Below are 21,406 nucleotides of genomic sequence, written 5' to 3'. Positions count from 1 at the left end.
GATCTTTCAAAATGTATAAGCACACCTCTGCATTTACCAGAGAATTGATAAAATGAGTTTGATGCCATTCCTGTGTAATTCTTTCTCTGGCGTTGGTTTGCAAGGTGCCATCACTGGTGCCTGGAGACCTTGCTATGGTTTCAGAAGTTCTATGCTCCCTGCTGCTCTGGGAGATACTTTCCTTTCCTCCTTGTTACCTGAAACTAATACGGAAATGACCCTTTGAAACAGAGACGAATGAGCGACCTTGAATTATTCAGGATCTTTATTACTAATGAATGTACTTCTTGGAACTCTTAAAAACAGTGCAAGTTCAGTTGCCACTGTTGTGCCTGAAGCTGCCGGGCAGTCAGAAGGAGAAATCAACCCTACGTGAGAATGCCGTACCTGGGAATCTGCTATTCCTCAGTTCTCCCTTCTCCCACAATTGTGGGGTCATAGCTACAAAGAAGGAAACTGAGAAAGGTAAGGAAGGGGCTGTTGGCTGTGCATCTACAGCTGTTCAGACGGGATGGAAGGCCACCTTTTCACACACCCCGGGGTTCAAGAGGGCATATGTGGGAGACTGCTACACTGAGGAGAGTGCTTAGCATAGTTCTTGCTGCGTCTTTCCAAACAGACCCCTGGATATATTCAGAAACATACGAAGTCTTGTCGCGTCTCAGGTTGCCACTATTGCCATTATTGTGTTTCATTTAATTTTTTAAAAAACTTAAGACAGTATCATATAGAGTAGGCTGTTCTAATCCCCCTGAACTCACCTCCCAACTATGGCCACACTTCACTATACTTACTCTCTATGGGCCGTGATCAAACCCACAGGTTCATGCTAAACAAGAACTCTACCAACTGAGTCACACCCCCATCTCATTATCAGTTTTAAAGAAAAAAATGGAATCAGTCTCGGAAGTAATTTTTATTTAAAATTATATTTATCTGCCAAATTATTTTTTTACTTTAAGTCATTTGTTTACTGGAGGAGCAGAAAATATTATTTAATTTTAATCATCATTTAACCTTTTTAAAGTCTTCAACTACTCATGTTAACAAATGCGTCTGTTATTAGAACTGTATAAATTTTTCTTATAGCATAACATTCTTTTTAAAAATTCTTTTTAGATTGGTTTATTTTATTTAATGTGTGTGAGCATTTCACCTGTATGCATGTATGTGTACCATGTGCATGCCTGGTGCCCACAGAGGTCAGAAGAAGGTGCCGAATCTCCTGACTCTGGAGTTCCAGATGGCTATGAACCACCATGTGGAGGCTGGGAACCAAACCCAGGTCCTCCGTAAGAGCAGCAAATGCTGTGAGATGCCAAGCCATCTCTCCAGCCTAAGCATAGCAGCCTTTTTGTTGAAAGGGCATAGCTTAAATAGAAACTATATTAAATAATAACATTAAACTATTAACAGGGAGCTAATTCACTGACTTTTCTAAACTGAAGTATGGGCTGAATTCTATATAGAGACATGTATATATATGTATGATCCATGGATAGTATTTATAATCTTTGTTAGAAATTATATGTGTAGAATTATTTGATATGGTTTTTATTAGAAATTTAAACAACTGAGGGCTTCATATTTGGGCCTTAACATTCAAGTAAAATTTGTATTTTTTCCAATGATAATTCAGTCTACTTTTAAAATGAAATTGTCACATATTTTTAAGTATTAACTTAATCAATCTCTTCCCAATTTTCTGATAAAGGAATCTCTATGCCGGGCTCCGTGTTTTCCTCCTTTCCCCCCAGGGATGTGGGGGTCTCCCGAGCAGCTGTGTCCACTGCCCCACAGGTGAATGATCTGTTGGCTGCCCCTCATCCATCATCCTTCTGCTGGGAAGCCTTCCGCAGAAAATGCTGATTCATCTCTAGTTGCAAGGACTGTCCTGCCATCTGTCCCACCTTCCCAGGAAATCGATGAGATGGACGCTAGTAAGCAAGGTGAGCATTTCCTGTTAGGTTTTTCAATCCAGACTGCAGACACAGGTGTGGTTTTAGACTTCTGGGTCATAGAGTAAGGATCAGGCAAACTTGGGCGTAAAAAGTAATTTATTGGGTGACTGAAATCATCATCTCTCTTTTAAACAAAAATCCATTAACATGTAGAAGAATATTTCATCTTTCATCTCTAAAATGCCAGGAATAATTTAACAAAAAATTTAGCATCAACATAATTATATTTTAAATTAATATTCTTATCACAAGTACTTGTATCCTGTTATTAAAGTAACATCTCTATATATGCTTTATTATCGAGCTAAGTTTGCAGTTCAACGTGGACCCAAAAGTGAGAGAAAGATCCCCAGCTGTCACTAAACAGATATTTGGTAAAAGGATATGGAGGACTACTTCCCTGATTCCAGCATCTCTGCATGCCAAGATAAGCCCCAGTGTGGTCAAGGGCCTTTCTGTTTTGAATTTATTCGCAACTTTATTTCCTTATTAAATCTAGGCTGTTAACTTTAGTTGTTTGGTTTTAAATCGTATGATCTCATATTTTTATGATTTCATATTTTAAATCAACAATATAAATGTTTCCAGTCTGAGCCCTGCTACCAATATGCTATGCACAAAGCAACGAATAACACATGTACAGATCTAATTCTCACACCAATGCAGTGTTTCTCTGTTCAGTATGCGTCCATGGGGCTTGGTAAATGTTGGTGCATTGTTTGTCTACAAAGTTTGTGGTGCAATGTTTCTGGGGCAGGATGTTCACTGTTGGCAAGTTCCTAGCCAACACCAGTGGGGATTTCCTGGGCTATGGTTTTGATGACCGCTGGCCCACAGTGTGAATGGCTGGATGTCAAACTAATGATGGGAAATTGAAAGAGATATTATCATATTCACCTTGGTATCTATGGAGAATAAACATAATCATATGACTGAGTAGAATAAAGGTGGTTTGAAACCAGAAATTGTTTCCCAAACTGCTTCTATGAACAAGTATATAAACAGCATGCGTTGTTACTGCTTAAATTGTCTAAAACTGCTTGTTCATAGCTTGAGTCTGAGACATACAGCAATTCCTCCTTTTCTTGAATTTGCCCCCATTATCATAAAATGATGCCCTGAGGAGAAGGGGCTGGAAGCAGGTCACCCGGGATACTTACACATTTTGCGTGGTGCATTTTACCGCAGCATGCCACATTATCCTGCATAGCTTTATCAGACGACCGATGCAGCAAAGCATCACCTGACAGGAGTGGTGGACCAGATGGCTGTGCAGCTCCATGCCTCTCCTTCAGTAGGGGCTGCAGCTGGGCACCTGCGAGGTCCTGGGTTTGCTGATTCTCTGTATCCTCTTGATGCAGTAGAGAGAAACCAGGGCGCAGAAACCTGTTCATTTGCAGAGGAACAAAACATGCCGGATATCACACCTTTATAAATTATTTTTGCTTCTCTGTGCCTGTCTCAGTGTGTTGTTCTGCAGAGAGAGGCTAAGATGCCTCTGATTTCTCCCACTCTCTAATGTCTGAAAAGTAAGTGTTTTTAGAGCACAAAGAAACACCGACTCCCTGAAGAATGAGAGCTGGGGTTCTGTAATACATTAGCATAATGCTTCTTGGAAAAGACCAGATATCAAGGAGTTTGATGCGCCATCTCTTACTTGGATGGCAATCTTTAGGCAGACCCCTGTATCTACTTTATGTAGGAGTCTTTGACACATGATCATGTATTGCTTATTGAACCCATACACAATTGAAAGTTCTTTGGTATTTATGAAGAATTAATTCTAAGACCCAGAGATCCAAATCTGCAAATGATTGAACTCCTCACATAAAATGTCATGGTACTTGCACATACCTGTGTCTATGTGACTCATACTGAAAATCACCCGTGGATTATTGATAATATCTAAGAAAATATAAATTCCACGGAAATGTTCTTATTGTGTATTATTTGTGGATTAATTTAAAGAAAAGTCTGTGTTCTGTATAGGTGCAATTTTATGACTATTTTGATCCATCACCTATTGCATCTGCAGATGTGGAAACTTCAAATACAGATGGCCAGCTGTTAAATTCAGAGTGTGGCTTGTGGTGTGCTCTAACTTTTGCAAAAGTGCATGGTTTGGCTCAGCATTGCCTTGCTGAACCTCCCAATCATGGGATTTTTAGCTGGATTTATAGTAGCAAATATGAATTTCCTCCTGTGGAGGAGAAAACAGACATCCTATCAGAAAACAATTGCTACCCTTAACAGATGTGCCACCATGGCTTCAGTGATTACTATTGCCCAGCCAGGCACACAGATGTGCCACCATGGCTTAGGTGGCTGATATTGCCCGGCCAGGCACACAGATGTGTCACCATGGCTTCGGTGGCTGATATTGCCTGGCCAGGCACACAGATGTGCCACCATGGTTTCAGTGGTTACTATTGCTCTGCCAGGCACACAGATGTGCCACCATGGCTTCGGTGGCTGATATTGCCCGGCCAGGCACAGCTGTTGCATATAGGGTTTGCAGTAGAGTGAGGTTATTGATAACAGTTCTTCTGTCACACTGTACACAGGACCTTCTGGATCATGAAATGAAATTTTATGGTGAAATAGGAGGAGTCCTGACTGCAAACTTTATTACACAAGATAAGCACTTCCAGAAGTGTCTATGTTTTTGACCTTTCAAGAATGCTTAATGTCTTGGGCTAAGCATGCCCAAAAATGTACCTGCCATCTTGACTCCTAGACTGGTGGCTTTAAAGCAAACATGTTAGTATTATACCTTTTGACAGGTTCAAAACTATGGCTGTCCTTCAACTATATATAGAGAGATACAGATATAGATATGAATATAGATATTCTGCCCTTCTTAAAGTCCGTGCTTTCTTTATTCAAGGAAAGCATTATTTGAAAATAATTTCCACGATCTCTTTACCTGCTGCCAGCAATAAATCTTTCTCTATTCTTTCATTTCTTGGCAGTGCTAACTTTGGCTTTGCACTCACTAGGATGCAAGCTTGTTAATTTCTTGTGGCACTAGGGCCTCAGTAGAGTGGATTTAATGAACTTCTCCTTAAATTCAAAGATGTATTAGTTCTCTCCTAAAGAATTGGTAGAGCTTGGTCTTTGAAACACACTCAGGATGACTGAGGAAATGCTACCATTTTACCTTTGAAATTCTCCAATTGCTGCCTGAACAACAGACAAAACAAAGAGTGTTGCTATAGCTCTCCTGCTACGTATGCCTGAGTCAGTGAAATCCACCGAACTGCTCTTACTTCATTCCTTTTGGGGGTTCACTTAGCAAAGACTGAAGGGCCGACTGTGTTTCTAACCACAAAATTTCCCCCTGCACAGTAACCCACTTATTCTCAATGTCTTACATCTTTGAAATTAGTTGTATTTTCAAGTCCTTCTCCTCCTTAACATAAATGGTATGTCAATCTTGATAACGGAGCTTAACTGTATGCAAAACTTTTGCGTCAGAAGGAACAATTATGGTTATAAAGTATTTAGCTGGAATTTGCCAGCACAGAAAATACTCGATGTGCAAGCTGCTCAAAATAAAAACAACAAGCACAGCTCGTTCCAGATTTTACAATTTATTTCCTCTCTTGCTCATAGTTCTAATCAATAACTTCATTATTCCTGAAGTTTTCACACCCAATGTTTGGGATCTCCAGTTTGCGGCCCCATTCCTGAGACAGGTCTAACTCCTCCCATTCCAAACCCCACCCTCAATGCACTAAGCAGGGGCACCTCCTGGAACTGCCCTTTTCAAAACTCCGCCCCTGAGAAAGCCTGCTAAAAGTTGACCCCTCTTTGGGGCTGCTCAAGATAATGCTTATAGGCACTTAAGACCTGGTAGACATATTGACCACATGATTCCTCTCCTGCCCTCCTGAAGGTCACCCGGCAGTTGCTTTGCTCTGTTCATTTAACCTGGATTTAATAATTTGGTTTGATTGGCTTATTACATCGGCAGCAGCAGATTTCCAATAACTGGGGTTTCAGAAAACTTGTCATCTTGTTCTTAGCTTGCTTCCCACTGTTGTGATAAACACCATGATTTAAAGCAACTTGAGAAAGGAAAGGGTTTAGTTCATGTTACCGCTTAAAGTCAATAATGATGGAAGTTCAGGGCAAGGGCTGTAGCAGAAACTGTGGAGAAAGCTCTCACAGGCTTAAGGAGCACCCTATTTGCCTTTTTGTACAACCCAAGAACACCTTCCCAGAGGGAAGATTCCTAGAGGAATGAAACCTGACTCCAGGCCAATCTGATAGAGGCATTTTCTCAGTTGATGTTTTTTCTCTTTCCAGACAACTTTTGTTTGTGCCAAGTTGAGAGAAAAAAAGTAGCACACCCTACCATTTGAACTCATCCCCATTCATAAAGAAAACAGTAGCCCTCAGACAAGAACAGGTACCACCATCATTGTACCTTTTTACTTTAGTCTTCTTCTTGAGGAATGGGGGATAGGATACTCAGCAAAACTAATCCCCGCTCCTCTCGAACCTCTCTCCATCAACAGTAGCTGTATCCGGCTGCAATAGAAAGCTTTGCTCAAAGAGGCCTTACTTTGTGTTATTGCTAACTCCACGGAGAGAGCAGTTCTACAGTGAGATGACAATATGATAACACTACATTGCAATCTTGACAATTTTGAGTGGGTATCTTACTTAACTCTTTTCACCACCAACAAGGTAGAATTTTGTGAGACAAAGCATTTTACTGCTTAGATCTGTGTAACTGATCCTCAGTTTGCAAATATTTTAAAACAACTTTTTACACTGTAACATGAGGACCGGCTTGTTGGGGTATCTGTCCCGCCCGGTACCCCACAGCTGGCAAACCCCAAAGAAAATCACAGACAGGACTCCATAAGATTATAAACTGATTGGCCCATTAGGTCAGGCTTCTTATTAGTCCTTGTAACTTATATTAATCCATTATTATCTATGTTAGCCATAATGGCTCAGTACCTTTCTCAGCTGGGCAAGTTACATGCTGCCTCTTCGGTGGTCTGCACAGGAGTGGCTGAGGGAGCTTTCTCCTCCCTAGCCTTATCCTATTCTCATTGCCCCGCCTCTACTTCCTGTCTGGTTGACCCGCCTATACTTCCTGCCTGGCCAATCAGCGTTTTATTAAAATACATGATTGACAGAATACAGATAATTCTCCCACACCTTTACACAAAGTAGGACTGGGGATGGATGTACTCCAGTGGTAGAGTGGCTTGCCCAGACATACCTGTGTTTCATCTCCTACACTGAGAGAAGTTATACATGATAAATGTATATGATTGTATGTATTAATTGACACTAAAGTGATAGTAAAGAGTAGCCTGTGCTGTGCTCAGAAGGCCTCACTGGCAAGCAGTGCACCCGGCACTTCTCTGCTCTTTTCTTGGGTGTTGATTTCATCTTTGGAGTGCAAACCCTGGCAGGAGAGTAATGGTTGCTCCTACCCACATTTCCAAGTTGCAATCCAGGAGGAAAATCTCAGTCTGTTGACCTGAGACTTTAAACATGGAGTCATTGAGCCAAGTTTCAGGAGGCAAATTGTGTACCCACCTTATATGTGTAGATTTGGGCTTCATTTCCCAATGGACAGAGGACAGTTGGCAGTAATACGTGTAGGGTTTCAGGAACTCCTACTAGAGGTCAAGAGTTTAGTAGAGGAAACATGAAGGTATGCCACACGGGTGTGTGTGTTCACAAAGGGATTTGGCTATGGCAAATCCTTTCTAGACCCTTCATTTCTTCGAGCACACAATCAGCCTCTCTCTTTGCTGGCTTCTCCTCCCTGGCCCACACTTATATTCTAGATTCTCCCCTGCCTCTGCAATTCAGTCTTCATGTTATATGCTGCTTATTCTGGCTTTCTTGTCTTCCCTTGAAAAGGTCATCTAAAAGCCATCTGCTTTGAGGTTTATTCTCGATTTTTCCTCTCCACTCCGTTCTTTGCATGCTGAGGTTTACCATCATGGTTCTCCTGAGACTACTCTTCAAGGACCAAGTTAAGCTCACAAACAGATGATACTTAGCTGATGGCGGATGTTCTGTGGTGTGTGATGTCAAGCCGATAGCTTGCCTCTGCTTTCTGGCGTTCGCCTTCTTTGACCTCAGCTATTGATTTTTCCGCTACCTTTGGCCTTCACTGTTATGCTTCCTCTTGGATTTCTCTTCTTTCTCATTAGTTAACCGATTCTGTTTCTCACTTTCATAGTTGCTACGTAACCCTACCTTCTGTTCACTAACTACACCCTGCTCGGGCAGCCTAAGGGATGCACACAGTGTTACTGACACAGAGCACCAACGATAGCTGACTCTCCTGCTCCACTCAGCTAACAGTCCTGAAGCAGGATGCATCACCAGCGCTCGGCCACCTGACAGCATCATCCTTAATTTCTATTAATCTGTGTATTGTCATGTGACAGTGGCTTACTGGGTAAAGTTCCAAGCATCTGTCTCCAGCTTACCCATGACGTCTCTCCCCTCTGCTTTCTTCCTCTCTCCTACTCCACCTTTCTTCCTCCCAGCATTCAGTTCTGTCTTCCCCGCCTACCTAAGTTCTACCCTATCAACTAGGCCAAGGCAGTTTCTTTATTCATTAACCAATGAAAGCAACACATAAACAGAAGCCCTCCTACACCATATACAGGAAGTTTTCAAACTTTAGCTTATATCACCTCTACTTCAAGGTCTTGTCCAAGTGCACAGTAATGTGCCTCCCCCTGCAGTGTGTTGACAAAAATACTATAGCCATGTTAGGATGGCATTTGTAACAAGCTCCAGGTGATGCAGGTGTGGCTGGGCCAGAAACTCTGAAGACCACTACTTTGTACCATCAATGGCCAGTTTTAACAGGCAATTTTGGCTTGCTAAAATAAACAATTCATGTTTAAGAACTTATAAGGCTTTATTGAACTGCATTACCAGAATGAACACATGAGGAGATTCTCTGCCATTATAAATTTTGTTAGCTGTGAAGAATGATCATCAGTCTTATCAGACAAAAAATCTGTCGTGGGGCAGCAAGGAGAAGTACTGTGAAACTGTCACATGCCTTTTTATTAACATTTACAGGTAGAAGAACACGCTATCTGTCTTAACTGTCTCACATACAAAATAAGACTCCTGGAGTTCTCGGATTCCCACCCAGGATGTGGGATATGTTCAATGAGATAAACATTATCCACCATACTTCATGTTTTCTTCGCAGGTGCTCTTAATAGGATCGAGAATTCTGTCTATAGAACCGCCTTCAAATTACGATCCATGCAAACTCTTTGCCAATGTAAGTACAAGTTGTTGGCAACACTGGAGACAATCTGATCTTGATGATGTGTGATGTTCAATTTATGGGGGAGAGAAAGCAAACCTTGTACCATTTATGTAACTGCCTACATCGGGAAGGTTGGACCTGTGTGTTTAAATTGTTGGTAACATACAAAAGGGTGGGGTCAGGAGAGTCTGTTGTGAGCAATCCACCCATATGTTGCTATGCTGCTTCACTGACAGCAATAGAAAAGACTGGCAAAGATCCAGGAAAACAAAACAAAAAATCCCAAACACTAAGATAAACTATAATATGAGCTCCAGGTAGCAGGATTCAGAGATTATCACTATGTGAATCTTGTGAGATTAATGGACAGTACCTTTATCTGCATGGCTATAATGTAGAACTCTCAGAGAAGTCAGGAGACCCCTGCATTCCAAATGCCTGGCCCAGGCAACAGGGGCTTGTGATCAATGACAGAAAGAGTTTACAGATCACTGCCACCTGTGGCCAGGTTTTATCTAAACCCTGTTCCTGAAGGCTGCTCCCCTAATGCTTAGACTCTACCCTTCAAAGCAATATCAGAAAACAAATAAAAAGTTTTATTTATTTATAAAAAGGTGGATTTCTTATCTGTGAGGGTGATTTACGAAGCAGTGAGAAGTAGAGTTTCATCATATCACAGACTGAGCATTGCAAACACCAGCAGCTCTTGTGGCTCTTGACATCCTTGCCTTTTAGGTGGTACAGGGAGTGTTTATTAATTCTGTCTGTCACCCTCTGTTGGCAAGAAACCTTAGGGCTTGCCCGATTTCATTCTTCTCTCTCTTCCTTGCCTTGTAATCTTTTTACATGGTGGTGATAGAGATTTGTGACTGTGAAAAATAAGCCACCATTTTTGTGAGTAGCCCTGGTTTTGTGAAGTGCTACTTCGAGAAAATAATATTGGTGGAACCAAGATTTTTAAAATGTGATATTGACGAATATGAGTAAGAGTTACAGAGTCGAGTAATTAGGCCACTGCTTTTGGAGTGTTTTGGGGTTTGCTTTTTTACTATGGCAACTGTGTACACAACATTCCAACACATCGTATTCCTCTGAAGTTGGACAGTGGACGGGAATGCTGTGTTCAGATAGGAAAGGCCAATGTTCAGCCCTCCCACTTCATCACCACAGGGTTTCAACTTCTTTAGAATGTACATTTGTCAAGTTGTTGACTCTTTTTAACTTCTGTTTATAAGACAGTACCCCAGCAAGCATCCTAGCAGTAGTGTTTTCCACACCTTAATGACACACCATTTTCCAAAATCAAGTCGTTTGCCAAAATAGTCATAGCAGGATGGCACAGAAGATCTATGTCCCTGATAGGCACATTTAATTCCCTTTTTAAAATATGACCACTGTTGAAAACAAAAACCAAAAGCTAATCTCACTTAAATACCAGAAAATATTTGCTTGGTTTGAAGCCAATTGCCATCATCAGAAAAATAAGGGTTCATCTTTCATCTGTTTCCTGCAGTGGACTTGATGAACAGCTCTTTGATTCAGCAAGTTCTATCGTGTGGACGGTTTGGGGAGAGCATGGAGACCTCTCTTTCTGTGCAGCAGCTTTTTGGGGAGCTCCAGGAGCTGTTTCGGAGAACCGAGATGAGTAAACCAGCTCAAGTGCATCCACGAGCTCCCGAACTCACTCTGAGTCTTCTCATGGCCATGTATGACCGGTGAGGATTGGGGATTGCCCATGGCCGCAGCAGCAAGGCCTCTGGCCACCGGCCATTTGGGGCTGTCTAGTGTCCACTTGAGATCTGGTGTGTGACGTTGTCTTTACTTGCTGATTATTTGTCACCTGCTGACTCGTTACTCAATAAGGAAATAGAGAAGTTTCCTAAGTGTCAGTCATACGAATGGCGCATACATAGCTAGAAGCAGGAGATTACTTTCTTTTCTACAAACCCATTCCCGTGTCAGAGCAGAATCCCCACTTTTTGGAGGGGTGACTGGATGGATGTGAATATACTACACTTTGTTCTTCCCTTCCCTGTGGACTAATTCTTGTTTGTTTCTTTCTTTTTCTTTCTTGTTTATTTTCTTCCAAGCTTTGACTTAGCTGAGTTTTTAGCTGGGATATAGTTGGATAGCCCATACAGAGACAACTAACAGATTATCTCATATCAGAGGGCAGCCCCACTCTGGAGATAGTGGCTTTGTGAATCTCTGTAGGCACATGTGCATGTGTTTAGTGTGTGGGCACATGTGCATGTGTGGGCACACATGCGTGGGTTTAGCATGTGGGTGCATGAGCATGTATTTAGTGTGTGGATGTATGTGCATGTGTTTAGTGTGTGAGCACTTGTATGTGTGTTTAGTGTGTGAGTACATGTGTGTGTGTTTAGTGTATTGGCACATGTGCTTGTGTTAATATGGGCGCATGTGCGTATGCTTAGTGTGTGGCACATGTACTTGTGTTTAGTGTGTGGGCACATGTGCATTTTCTTAGTGTGAGAGCACATGTGTGTATGTTTAGTGTGGGCGCATGTGCATGTGTTTAGTATGTGGGCGCATGTGTGTGTGTTTAGTGTGTGGGCACATGTGCATATGTTTAGTGTGTGGGTGCATGTGCTTAGTGTGTGGGCACATGTCCATGTGTTTAGTGTGTGGGCACATGTACATGTGTTTAGTGTGTGGGCACATGTGCATAAGTTTAGTGTGTGGGCACATGTGTGTGTGTTTAGTATGTGGGTGCATGTGCGTGTGTTTAGTGTGTGCTTTGCTAAGCTGGGGACTCTCCTCTGCCCTTTCTCAGTTGGTCTGAAGAAGAGGAGGAGGAAGTGGAGGAGACAATGAACGATGCTGACATGAGCTTGCCTCTGTGAGGCGAGAACTAAGTCACGGTCAAATTCCTTATAATTGTTTCTTTCTTAATTTGCAACTTTTCCTAACTTCACAAGTAATAGACAAATCTCCTCATGCTGTCATGATTTCAGTCTCTTTAACACGAAGCCTTTGAGCGTATTTTCAGTTGTGTGCTTGTCTGTAACAACCTCCTACCTTTGATAAACCCTGAGTACAGGGTAAAGCACCACAGCTGGTGCGCAGCCCACAGTCAGGGGCCAGGCCAGAGCCCACAAGGGGTTGTGGAGGGGACACATGCTCTTAATTTTGTTTGTTTATTTGTTTACTTATTCTAGATAGGGTTTCTGTGTGTAGCAGACCTGACAGTCCTAGAACTCACTCTGTAGACCAGGCTGTCCTCGAACTCACAGAGATCCTGCCTGTGCCTCCTGAGTGCTGGGATTAAAGGCATGCGCCACCACCACCCCACCCGACTATGTTGTTTATTTTTACCCTTATCTTTGCTATGTGGAAGGCAGGCAGATGAATCCTAAGGGAGTACGACTGCCCACTCCACATCTGCACACCCAGTCCCTGGCACAGTATTATCATAGAAAAGCACCCAGTAAATATTTACTGAATGACTTCATGGATAAATTGGTGAATCAGAAAACCATGTTCACTCGATGCCCTGTTCTGCCAAGTTCTAAATATGTGAAGAGAACATGGGAAGAGAGCAGCATGGCATCATACATGAAACATCCTTTGATGGCCTGGATCAGACGGCCTTCACAGGAACCGTCAGTGAGGAACTCCCCAAATCACTTCACCTAAATAACGCTGCCTTTCCACACTTGTCTGTGATTTGTGACCCCACAGCACGGGATCGGGTAGTCTCAAAATTCAGCCTGTGGCTGCGGCTCTGGTTGCCCTCTCAGGGGACAGTCCTCTTACAAAGTACAGAGGTAACGTGTAAAAGTTAAGTGTGTTCTGAAGTGTGGTGACTCCCCAGCCCCCAGTGTGTCTTCCTCTCTGCTGATGTCTGAATCCCTGTCACAATGGCGAGCTCTGTGGTATGTGCTCCCCTTGGCTGGCTGGGTTTGTTTTTATTTTGTCTTTTCACATTTTAGTTTTATTTTATGGGTGTTTTGGGCTGCATTCGTGCCTCTGTATCATATAAGTGCAGCATCTGCAGAGACCAACAAAGGGAGGTCAGTTCCCCTGGGACTGGAGTTACAAATGGTTCTGAGCCTTCTTGTGGATCCTGGGAACCAAACCCATGACCTCTGGAAGAGCAGCTGGTGCCCATCACTGCTGGGCCAGCTCTCTAGCTCTTGTCTTGTTTATATTTAAGAGAGATGCTTACATTTGTGAGGATTTCAGGGTTTTCTTTAAAAATCCATGCTTTTCAGTTTTGCATTGCTTGGCCCCCTTGACATTTATGATTTTAGAGATTGTCCTGAAACCACTAATTAATTGGGATCCTCACCGTGCTGTTCACCAACCTCCAGCACAGAGGTCTGGAATTACCGGGGTGGGGGTGGAGGTTTGGGGTCTCAGTTACTGACGGATAGCCCTTGAAGGCCTTCACGGGAACAAGCAAACAACAGGAACATGACTCCACGTTTCTTTTATATTCACAAAGAAACTTGCCCAAATCATGTACTCTTCACGGACACAGGGATTGACTAAAGGCTTCTTGACCTTTTATGTGTCTAGCTTTTTTTCAGCTCTATGCAGAAAACAACAGTAGAGGGGGTGACTCCCGAGCCCGCATGACTCGGAGGGCCTTGAGAGCCTTACTAACAGATCTCCAGCAGGTAATCCCAGTCCTTATGAGTTCTCAGTTGGTGTCAGTCATATCAACCTGCTGTTGCTGTCACTATTGTCACAGTATCAATTCCTCTTTCTGTAGCAAGCCTGACCCATGCCTGTGTCTTCCTCTGCATTGAAGCCGTGAGCTTTCCTGCGTGAGCCACCTTTGTGTTTCAGAATTCCTCAAATGGCCAACTTAAGAAGCAGAAAGTTTATCTTGGCTCACTGCTTTGGAAACTTCAGCCTATGATCAGTTGCTTTTGGGCTGTGAGAAATGGAAACATGGTGATGGGAACATGGGTGAGAGGAACCTGATCATCTCATGCTGGGCAAGAGAGAGGAAGAGACTAGAATCCCTTAATATCCTTCAAGGCTTATCCCTAATGAGGTCCCACCTCTTAGCACTTCTTCTATTTTCTGATGTCTCTAAGCTGCAACTATGCCTTTAATACATGCTCTATGGAGGACATTTAAGATCCAACCATAACTCACTCTCATTCCCAAAGTTCTTCATAATCTGTTCCCGTTTACAGCATGAAGCCTGTATTCTGTAGCAGCGGAAGCAAAGCTTTTGTAGTTTGACTTAACCCTTCTCTTTAAAAACAACAAATTTCTGACTCTCTTATAAAATACCTGCAACTCATTAGTTAGAAAAGGTCAACTAAAAGGAAGGAAATCAAAGGTTTAGAAAACTAAAATGAGTGTTTTAGAAGGATACAAAACTGGATGTTCACAGGGAGACAGGTGATTTTGCTTTTTCGTGTTGGTGTTACACGTGCACCCTACGCTTAGCTTCTAAGAATGGGAGTGCTCAGAGAAAAGTGCTATAAAAACCTGCGGAGCTTAGGTGGCTGGATGCTGTGCAGTGGACCTTGGATTCCATCCTCAGCACTGAGGAAAGAGAGAGGTGCGAGGAGAGAGTCCCAATGATGTAAGTAGAACCCCTGTTAGCCAGCTCTCCAGTGCTGCGCAAGCAGAGGCACAGTCACAGGTCTTTGATTTGTTCCACCCTTACCTCATGTCCATGAGGAAACACATAAGGTTTTTCATGCTTTTCAGATATACACACCCAACTATCTGTAGTTTTTATTTTATTCATTTTGCAATGGGATGCTATTTATTTGGGAATGTGTGAGTCTACTTAAGACTCACTTAAGACTACTTATTCTGTTGAATAAATAAAGCTCTTTAGTTAATAAAAGGCATAAATGTAGGTTCTGGAGTTCTGAACTCAATTCCCCATGTTTTCATGGCAATTCAGCCTGATGAATTTCTTTGCGCAGGATTCCGACACCTCGTCCTACCCCGTCTTACATGAAAACTGTGTCTTTGCTCTTTCGATACTGCTCCATGAATCTTGTAGGCCTTTCTCATTCCATGTCATCCTTCTTCTGCCTCCTTCTGGGACACTGTGCTTTTGAACCCTTGTCTGGAGTCCACACCTTCATCCCTCTGCTTGCCCAGTTCTGCTGCCCTTCGCTGTGGTTTCCGTCTTGTTCCTTGAACTTTGCTGCTCTTGTACTTCCATTTGCCTTTTCTTTCTCTTAGCTTTTCTGGTGCTTCTGAATTGTTTACATTCATTTTCCTGTGGTTTGATGAACTTCCTTGAAATGACATTTAGTGTTTTGCAAACCTCCCATCTGTCTGTCACAATCGAACTGGTAACTGTCTGCTTCCAGACACTGTTTCTCTGATGAATTTTGATCCTTATGATCAAGTTTTGATGTCTACATGTTGAAGAAGGAGGTAACTATCTTGGTTTCCTTTTTTGTTGCCATAGCAACACCAAGCCCAAGCCCACTGATTAAGGAAACATTTAACTTGAGGGTTCATGGTCCCAGGGGGCTGGACTCCTTGGCCATCATGGTGGAGATTGTGGCCATAGGCGGGCACGGTGCTGGGCAGCAGCCTGAGAACCACGAAGCAAGGAGTAGTTTAAGGAGAATATCAGATTTGGGTGTTGACAGCGGAGGGGCTACCTTCTTTCCTGATGTCCTAAGAAGCTGCTAGTTCTTCATTTTTGGTTTATAAGACTAAAGTAGTTAGCATACAATTGGGATGTTAGGTTCATTTTCATATTAGACCAGAAATCAGAACTAAAATTGGGATAATGAAGAAATAAACGATGGAGGTTAATTGACAAACGATAAGGGTCGCCTGGAAATCTGCGGGAGGGTGAGTGGGACAGCTACTGCGACTCAGTACAGGGACTGGGTCATTGCTTTGAGGCGTGACGGAATGGGAGGAGAGTTGGGATGAGAATTGAGAGGATTAGGGTTAGTACGCCTCCTTGACTGATGGGGAAAGATTGAAGAATAACACAGGCAAATAGGAAATATTCAGGTTTAATGTGGGAGGGGGTGTTGGTTTAATGTGGGAGGGGGTGTTGAGTAGGCTGACTGAAATGTCGTTATCAGGGTCCCTTAAGAGAGCCAGGAAAATAGGACTACAATTAGGAGGGGGGAAATGGGATAACAATAAGACACCTAAGGACACATTTGATTGTGCGGTAGGGACAAAATGGATTATTATTTGCACCAAAATCTAGGCCAGATTACATCTGATCCAAAAACATGACTTAGAGACTGAGCTAACTGGAATGTTATGGGCTTTTGAAACCCCAAATCCCATTCACCCTCATTGACACACCTCCTCTAATAAGGCCATGCCTCCTAATTCTTCCTAAACTGTTCCACAAACTGGAGACTGAATATTCAGAAATCAGCACAGGGAGACCATTCTCATTCAGACCACCATAGAAGCTATTCCAGTATCTGAAGTTTGGTTATGTCCTATAGCCATAACCTGTCTAGAATACCTAGACAGACTTGCTACTGTGGTCCTTAAACCCATGAATCCTGTAGTCATTGCTCGGCTGGGCGATGTCCTAAGCCCAGGATCACTGTAGCCATCACAACTGAAAACTGAAAGTCAAGCCTTGTCTTCTAAGGTCTGCCTACCAGTGAGAGCTCGTTATTCAGAGAACAAGATTACTGCCATCAGCCAGAAACAATACTCTGATAGTTCATCTCTCAGAGACTATGGGCGCTCGCCCACAGCAGCGTGGATCTGAAGACCGAGCCCACCCGCACTGGTCTAGGTTAGGTGCTGTGAGGCTGTCTACTAATGAATTTAATGCAAATTGTTCTACCTACCTCCTTCTCTTACCCCAACCAATGTTCTGTAGATACTGTTCTCCCTTAGGCTAGTGGAGGGCGGGCACTGACTGTGTAAAACTGCTATCCTTGCTTTCTTCAAGGATTCCTGGTGTGTGCACATGGGTGTGCCCATGAGCGTGTGCACACTGAGGACTGGGGGAGGTGTCAAGTGCCCATCCTGTCACTATCTACCATACTCCCTTGAGATAAGGTCTGTCACTGACCCTAGATCTGGTCAGCAAACCCAAGCGATCCTCCTGTCTCTGCTCCCACAGTACTGAGATTGCAGGCACCGATGAAGCCACAGCTAACTTTTGACATGGATGCTGGGATCTGGGCTCTGGTTCTCAGACTTGGACAGCAAGCTCCTTGCCCACCGAGCAAGATCTCCAGCTGCTCCTTGTTGTTACTGTGTTCCAACGAGGTGCCCGCTCTCTCGCTGTCTCTCTTGGCTCTCGAGAAGGCATCTTTCTGCACAGATAGTTGTTCAAACTGAAGCTCTGTGAGAAGGGACAGTTTCTTGTGCATTCCCTTGCTCCTCTCATCTCCTATATTCACAAGATGTTCATAGTTCCTCAGTACAGTGATGACTTAAATATTTTAATGTTTTTATCAGCATAGTATTATGTAGAATAATGGGTTTCATCATGACATATACATACTATATTCATTCATATTCACACACACACACACACACACACACACATTTCCCTCTCTTGTTCCCTTCCAGCTCCAACCAATCCCCTTCCTCATCCAAACCGACTTTCCTCTACTTTCCTGTCTTTCTTTGGGTGTGATTCAGTGTGTTTCATCAGGATAGTTTAAAGGTGTATGGCTATAAGTTTGATTATAGGCGAGTGGAATCCTTACAATGGACACCACTAAAGAAAATGTCAAATGTCCCGTCTTCTTCCAACCATCATTAAATAACTGCATATCCATCCTCAGAGAGGAGTGGGGTCTCAGGACAGGACACTAATAGACCCAGTGTTGTACAGGTTCTGTGTCGGTGACCGTAGCTGCTCTGAATTTAAGAGAGCCACAGCCATACCATGTCCAGAAATCAGCATTCCACACAGCTCTCCCCGTTCTCTGCAGCTCTGGTATTCTTTTGTGACGGTCCCAAGACCTTGAAGAGGAGGTAATAAAAATGTCCCATTTATGGCTGGGTACTCAACAGCCATTTATTTTCTGCACTCTGACCAATTACGGTCTCTGCAGTCACTGCTGACCATGGCAAACAGCAGCTCGCCTGACCAGAGTTGACAGCAGATTTTAAATTTTTTAGGAAGGTTAAAGTGTTGCTGGCAGTGAAGGTTAGGGGGGTCTCAGGAGTGATAGAGAGGCATAGATGTTGTCACTCACAGAGACAGATTCAGCTACGAGACAAAAGAATTAGAAAACAGTTCTAATTACAAAGCTTCAAGGACAAGATGTGGATAGAGCCACATCTTAGGGATAAGTTCAATAAACTGAAAATAATTCACAAACTACAGTGGATAAAAGCAGGAGTTTGCAGGATTTGTCTGCGTTTTCCAAGAACAGGGTCTACTTTTCTGTTGCTGTGCAGAGTGTTCAGATGTGTCACAGCATCAGGTACACAATGGGAAATGTCAATCATGTTAATGATCAGGAAAAGCCGTAAGAAGCGAAGGGCAGTGAGCATACATCTTGACTGGCCACATTGGTTCCAACTGGTTTCAGAAAGGTCCTGTTTTTGTTTTGTTTTTGTTTTTCTTTTGTTACAGAAATCTAAAGTTCATACTGCTCATTATTTTATGAGAGAGGTGGGAGTTATTGGAGGAAACAGGTTTATTAAAGCTAGTTCTCAGGAATGCAGAGGAAATTCTCTGCCTCAAATCTACCTTGCGGGGTCTCAGCATGGTTTTATGGAAGGAGAAGGGGACTGTCCAGAGAGACAATGGGCAGGGGGTCCATGCTCAGGGCAGAGTCTTCTTTGTCCAAGCATGTGTCTTCTTTCCTCATCGCTGCTGGGAACCACAGAGCGGGTCTTTTTGGCAGCCAGTGAATGAGAACCTCTAAAGGTTTCTTTTCAGCCAAAAGCATCGTGTAGGAAGGTGCTGGCTTAGGTTTTGGTCAACTTGACACAACTAGAATCACTGGGGAGAAGAAAACCTTAACTGAGGAAATGGCTCCATCATGTGGGCATGTCTATAAAGCATTTTCTTAATAAATAATTGACATGAGAGGGCTCAGGCCTCTGTAGATGCAGCCACACCTGGGCACGTGGACCTGGGATATACAGGAAAGCAGGCTGATTAAGCCATGGGAAAACACCAGGCAGGTAGCTTCCCTTCGTGGTACCCACCTCTGTCTGTGTTTGAGTTTCTGCCCTGACTTCCCTCAGCGATGGACTGTGATCGGGAACCTGTAAGACAAATAACCCCCACCCCAAGTTACTTTTGAACATGGTGTTTATCACAGCAACAGAAAAACAAACGAATCCAGAGAGCAGGGGCCAGGTTTTGTGATGTCCTGGTGTAATGCAGCTCTGCCCCATAGCAACTTCCTGTTGCTGTGTACTTGGTGCTTACTCTAGGCTCCACAGCCTGACTCAAGAATGCCAGATAACAATATTAAATACCTCAAGGCTCTTCTGGTGGTGCGGCAGCGCCCAGATCCTACTGCAGGCTTTCTGCCGTCGGAGGCATGTCTCCGGCAACTGCCACCGCAGATGTTCCTCCACAACTCATGTCGCAGAACGCAAGCAGGTGGAAAGCCAGGGGCCTAGCCCATCAGGCTGATAACAGTAGCCAGTTTCAAAGTGGGTATGATAGGAAGGACCTGGACAGAGTGGCATTTCCCCTCTCCTCTCGAGCCCTTGTGCTCACCTCCTGACTACCACTGATGGCTCCAGGGATTTTAAATCAAGGTCAATGAGGGCTGAAATAAACGCTGGCTCGTCCTTCCTGTGAGCATTAACAGCTTCTGAGAGGCTACTGGGAGGGAGAACTGCAATTTGCATAGCAAATTATCCTCCCATTGACTTCCGTTATGAAATCTAAGACGTATTCCTTCCTTAGAAAACTCCAGTCCTCACCATGTGATTCAAATCATCCCTTAGGAACGCTAAGTATCGTTCTGAGTGCCACTCTGCCCAGGCCAGCATGTCACGGAGTCGCCTGCAAGAAATCAGCCAAATCATTTACAAAAAGTTCCTGAAGATATTTAAAGGAGAAACACCAGGTTAAATCCCACTACAGTGGGGAACTTCTTTCACTAATACTGGAGTTACAGAGCTGGTGATCCCAGGGCTTTCACCTCGTATTTACATGTGAACTGAGACCTCTTTCTTCATTAGGGGTAGGAACACCAGAGAAGGAAGAACGTTGAATCAGCAACATTCTTAATAAATGTTCAGAAGATGGGAAATGAATTGTTGGTTTGTTGTTGTTGTTGTTGCTGTTGTTTGACTAAATAACATAAGGACTAATTCCTTACTCTCGATTGGTGACAGGGTTATTATCAATTTAAAGCACAAGTCATCTTGTTACTAGTAGCAAATGTTTGTTGACTTCTGTCTGGCTAATTGTCAGCGAAGAGGTTTTAAGTGCCACTTTCCTGATTAGGAGGACGTTTATTTGAGTTGATGGACTCGGCAGGGCGTCTTTGCAATTACAGGCAGTGGATCTGACAGCTTGTGCTGGGCAAGGCATCAGATGTGAAAGTGGGACTCCTGTCCAGATGCGAATAAGTGAAGGCGACTGGTACACAGCTATGCATACGGAAACCAGAATCCAATTCATCGCCTTAGTCTCTTAGTTACCACCCCCAACCCCCAGGTGATGAATGTGGCTGAAAGGTATAACGCCGGGACAATTGAGCCATTGGAATACCTATAAAATATAAATAAGCAAATAAGAAAGAAAGTCTAATGAGTTTTGTCCCCTTAATGGAAAGGGAAGATTTCCAGAGTGAGACTCCAATTGTGCAACAAACTTGTTTTGTTTTTTTTATCTTGCTCAAAACATCAGCTCTCAGTGATCATTTAATTTATATAGCTTTAAAAACAACAAAAATTATATTACAAAATGTGGTATGGTGTACACATGCCTATAGCTCCAGCTATGGAGATGAAGTGATAGGATTACATGAACTCAGGAATTTGAGACCACCCCTTGCAAGACCCTATTTCAAAAAAAAAATAAAGAAAGAAATGAAAAAGAAAAAAAAGGAAAAGAAAGAAGGAGGGAGGGATGGAGAGAGGGAGAGGAAGGAGAGGAAGGAGGTGAGATGTTACACCATGTGTATCACAGGCAACATGGCTGTACGTGTGTAAGGATTACCACAATCAAGTAGCTTGCACACTCATCACTCCCACAGTCACTATTTATGTGTGAGCACAG

At 43.2% G+C, this 21,406-nt stretch overlaps 1 protein-coding gene and 1 long non-coding RNA gene across 2 annotated transcripts in view; one reads left to right on the top strand and one right to left on the bottom strand.

The window, feature by feature from the left end:
- Positions 1 to 1,801: 1,801 nt before the first annotated feature.
- Dytn (dystrotelin) overlaps positions 1,802 to 21,406 on the top strand; it is a 50,514-nt gene continuing 30,909 nt past the window's right edge. The window contains exons 1-5 of the mRNA XM_048459374.3: positions 1,802 to 1,949; positions 9,178 to 9,252; positions 10,754 to 10,955; positions 12,946 to 13,031; positions 13,786 to 13,886. Coding sequence (XP_048315331.3) covers positions 1,805 to 1,949; positions 9,178 to 9,252; positions 10,754 to 10,955; positions 12,946 to 13,031; positions 13,786 to 13,886 — 609 coding nt within the window. The 5' untranslated portion in view covers positions 1,802 to 1,804. The remainder of the gene's footprint in view (positions 1,950 to 9,177; positions 9,253 to 10,753; positions 10,956 to 12,945; positions 13,032 to 13,785; positions 13,887 to 21,406) is intronic.
- On the bottom strand, positions 17,757 to 19,994 carry LOC146896198 (uncharacterized). Its single transcript, XR_015000222.2, has 3 exons — positions 19,892 to 19,994; positions 19,369 to 19,428; positions 17,757 to 19,159 (listed from the first exon to the last, which is right to left on the bottom strand). It is a non-coding gene; the product is annotated as an uncharacterized LOC146896198 (long non-coding RNA).

The sequence above is a fragment of the Myodes glareolus genome, chromosome 1 (genome assembly GCF_982192425.1).
Source record: "Myodes glareolus chromosome 1, mMyoGla1.1, whole genome shotgun sequence".
Classification (NCBI taxonomy): domain Eukaryota; kingdom Metazoa; phylum Chordata; class Mammalia; order Rodentia; family Cricetidae; genus Myodes; species Myodes glareolus.
The sequence above is the reverse complement of the archived record's forward strand: the minus strand, read 5'-3'. Positions and strand labels throughout refer to the sequence as shown.